This window comes from Physcomitrium patens, chromosome 19 (assembly GCF_059467195.1).
Source record: "Physcomitrium patens ecotype Gransden chromosome 19, ASM5946719v1, whole genome shotgun sequence".
In the NCBI taxonomy this organism is placed as follows: domain Eukaryota; kingdom Viridiplantae; phylum Streptophyta; class Bryopsida; order Funariales; family Funariaceae; genus Physcomitrium; species Physcomitrium patens.
Window position 1 is genome coordinate 5,957,853 of NC_143428.1, and position 3,047 is coordinate 5,960,899.

The 3,047-nt window shown below is 48.0% G+C and overlaps 1 protein-coding gene across 1 annotated transcript; it reads right to left on the reverse strand.

Moving 5' to 3' along the window:
- Positions 1–301: 301 nt before the first annotated feature.
- On the reverse strand, positions 302–2,691 carry LOC112272810 (phosphoribosylamine--glycine ligase). The gene has a single exon (XM_024500937.3). The coding sequence runs from the start codon at positions 2,270–2,272 to the stop codon at positions 623–625; it is 1,650 nt and encodes a 549-aa protein (XP_024356705.1). The 5' UTR covers positions 2,273–2,691; the 3' UTR covers positions 302–622.
- Positions 2,692–3,047: the final 356 nt, after the last annotated feature.

A 3,047-nucleotide genomic window follows, 5' to 3' on the forward strand; every position in this document is an offset into this window, starting at 1 on the left:
GCCTTCATACCATAAAAGTTTTAATGCTCTGATAGAACAGTGTAATTAGTTATTTAACAAAAGAAAAAATCCAATTTATGAAAATGAGTTTAACTACTTGATGTCTCTACAACAAATGTGGGATCATTGAAGCAATTGGCAAATTAACTAAAGATTACATTACATCACAAATGTGGGGTCACTGAAGCTTGCAAGTTAACTAAAGATTATATTACACCATTGCATGATGATGTCTAGGCAACAATGACATCACAATCTTCCAGAAGCTGAGTGTTACTTCTAACAAAGTGCACACATGACCTGAACCATAATAGACATTCCGCTGCATTAAAATGTGTAATGTCAGGCTGCATGACCCTGCCACCCAGGGGGCGCCAACATGACGTAGCGTGTTGTGATAAGATCCCCTAAAATGAGAGTACCAAACACGGGAGCACTAGGGAACAAGTCCTCGCTTTGACTCTGAACCTGCAGCTTCTACTCTCGCGCACTAGACGGAAAGGTGTATACAGTGACTGCTTTAATGCCAGTCTCATGTCGATCAAATAAACAGACCAAAATGACCATGGCCAAGCGTGATTCATACCAGACAAAAGAATACTTTCATCCCCTGCGAAGTACACTACGAAAGATTCACACTCTGCAATCGAGAGACAGCTCTCCATCCGATATCCCTACGGCAAAAACCTTCTGGCCAGTCTATCTGATCCACGGCACTGTAGGCCTTGCTTTGCGCCTCCGCAATATCTTTTCCAACTGCAGTAACGCCAAGAACACGCCCTCCCGCTGCAACAATTTCATTTTCGGAGTTCATAGTTGTGCCAGCGTGAAAAACTTTCACCCCAGGAGCAACGACTTCCGCTACATCCAAATTCTTGATTCTTGTTCCGGTGACGTACTTTCCTGGGTAACCGTTGCTGGCCATCACAACCACAAGGGCGGGATCCTCGGCCCATTCCAGTTGGACTCCATTCAAGTTTCCTTTGCATGCAGACAACAACACCTGCACCAAATCTGACTGCAATCGAATCATGAGCACCTGGCACTCAGGGTCACCGAACCGAACATTGTACTCCAAAAGCTTCGGAGAGCCGTTCTTCTTCTCAATTATCACACCTGCGTAGAGAACCCCCACGTACTTGCAACCTTCGGCTCGCATGCCCTTCACAGTAGGATAGATGATGGTTTCCATGACTTTTCGCTCTAGCTCAGGGCTGAGGGCTGGGGCGGGGGAGTAGGCCCCCATACCTCCCGTATTCGGCCCTGTATCTCCATCTCCAACTCGCTTGTGATCTTGAGCCGATGCCATTGGTACCGCATTCTCTCCGTCCACGATTGCGAAAAACGACACTTCCTCACCGTCAAGAAACTCCTCCACGAGCACTAGCCCCCCCGCTGAACCGAATTCGCTGCTCACCAGCATGGAATCCACCGCTGCATATGCTTCCTCCAACGTCATCGCTACTACTACACCTTTCCCGGCTGCCAAGCCGTCCGCTTTTACCACAATTGGCGCACCTTGTTCTTTAATATATGTCTTCGCCTTCTCTGCGTCCGTGAACGACTGATACTTCGCGGTTGGAATCTCATACTTGTCACACAACCGTTTCATGAAATCCTTAGAGCCCTCGAGAGCAGCTGCGCTCGCAGACGGACCAAAAGCAGGGATTCCCGCTTCGACCAGATCGTCCACCAAACCAGCCACGAGAGGAGCCTCCGGGCCGACAACCACAAGCCCCACACCCGACTTCTGGCAGAATTCAATCACCGCAGAACTGTACGTAATGTCCAATTCCCCGACACAAATGGCGTCTCCGGAAGTATTAATCCCAGCATTACCCGGAGCACAGAAGACCTCACTACAAGTAGGCGACCTCTGCAATGCATAGCAAAGGGCATGCTCTCTTCCACCCCCTCCAATTACCAGCACCGGGATAGGATTACTGTGTAACTCTCCACTTTCTACATCATTCCTCACTCCGACACTACCTTCTCCCTGCATCGCTGCTGTCGCAGCAGCCCCTTTGCGTCCATTCCTGGCAAATCCTCCCACCTTACTCCAATTCTCCAACTTCCCCGTCTCGATACACCCACGTAAACCCGAAAACCCAGCATTGTTTCCCACTGCTCGCACCGAGCTAAAGCTAGTCTTACTACCGCACCAGAGCTTCACGACGTCAGACAGAGGTGAACCGATCCCTCTACTCTCTGATCGCAGCGAATGTACACGACCAACTACCTCCAATTTGCAACACCCGGCCATCGCTGCCATGCTTGAACGATCTAAAACCCTAAACCCTCAATCCTTCAGAACTTTAAGAAGGGGCTAAATCAATAAATAAATAAATAATAACCCCCGAAAATCCCAATCATGAAAACCCAAGTCGACCAAAGCTTATTCAATCAAATCAATCAGTGGGCTTGAACAGTGTCGCGTCGTAGTTGAGATCTGGCGAGAACTGCCCCAGCCATGGCGCATCGAGAGACAATGCTCCGACGATGCGGTGAAAACCATTCGGAGGGCAAACCCTAAATTGAGGTTGGTGGTGACGATAAGCCTTGGGGACTGGGTCAGGGAATTTGCAGGAGGGGATTTGAGATAGTGCCGAATTTCATTATGCTCCTATTCCATTCCATTCCATTCCTCCAGCTAAACGATAGCGCATCCCCCGCACCAGATCAGGCTTATGGACTCCCTCCCCCCCTTGGATTCCGGCCACCCTCCCTTCGCGTCAACCTCGGAATGCCCTCACTGTGTATACATGTGGAATTTGTTGGATGATACTTTCTGTAATTTGTTGGATGGTATTCGTGATATTTAATTGGATGATATATGTTCAGTTCGTTGGATGGTATTCAGTTCGATTGGCTCCGTTGCTACACAATTGAGGAAAGGTCTTTGTCTTCTACCTTTCGGATTAAGTTGAATCTTGGAATGGAATGGATCTTCATTCTTCACCTTATCTCTTTCTTGGGGCTTGTCTAAATAGTTGCTGTTTTAGTTATTGTTACTTTTTCAACTCACCATGATTTTTTTATATTTACAT

Excerpts from the sequence above, each read along its gene's own strand:
- LOC112272810 (XM_024500937.3), bottom strand. The coding sequence starts at position 2,272 with ATGGCAGCGATGGCCGGGTGTTGCAAATTGGAGGTAGTTGGTCGTGTA.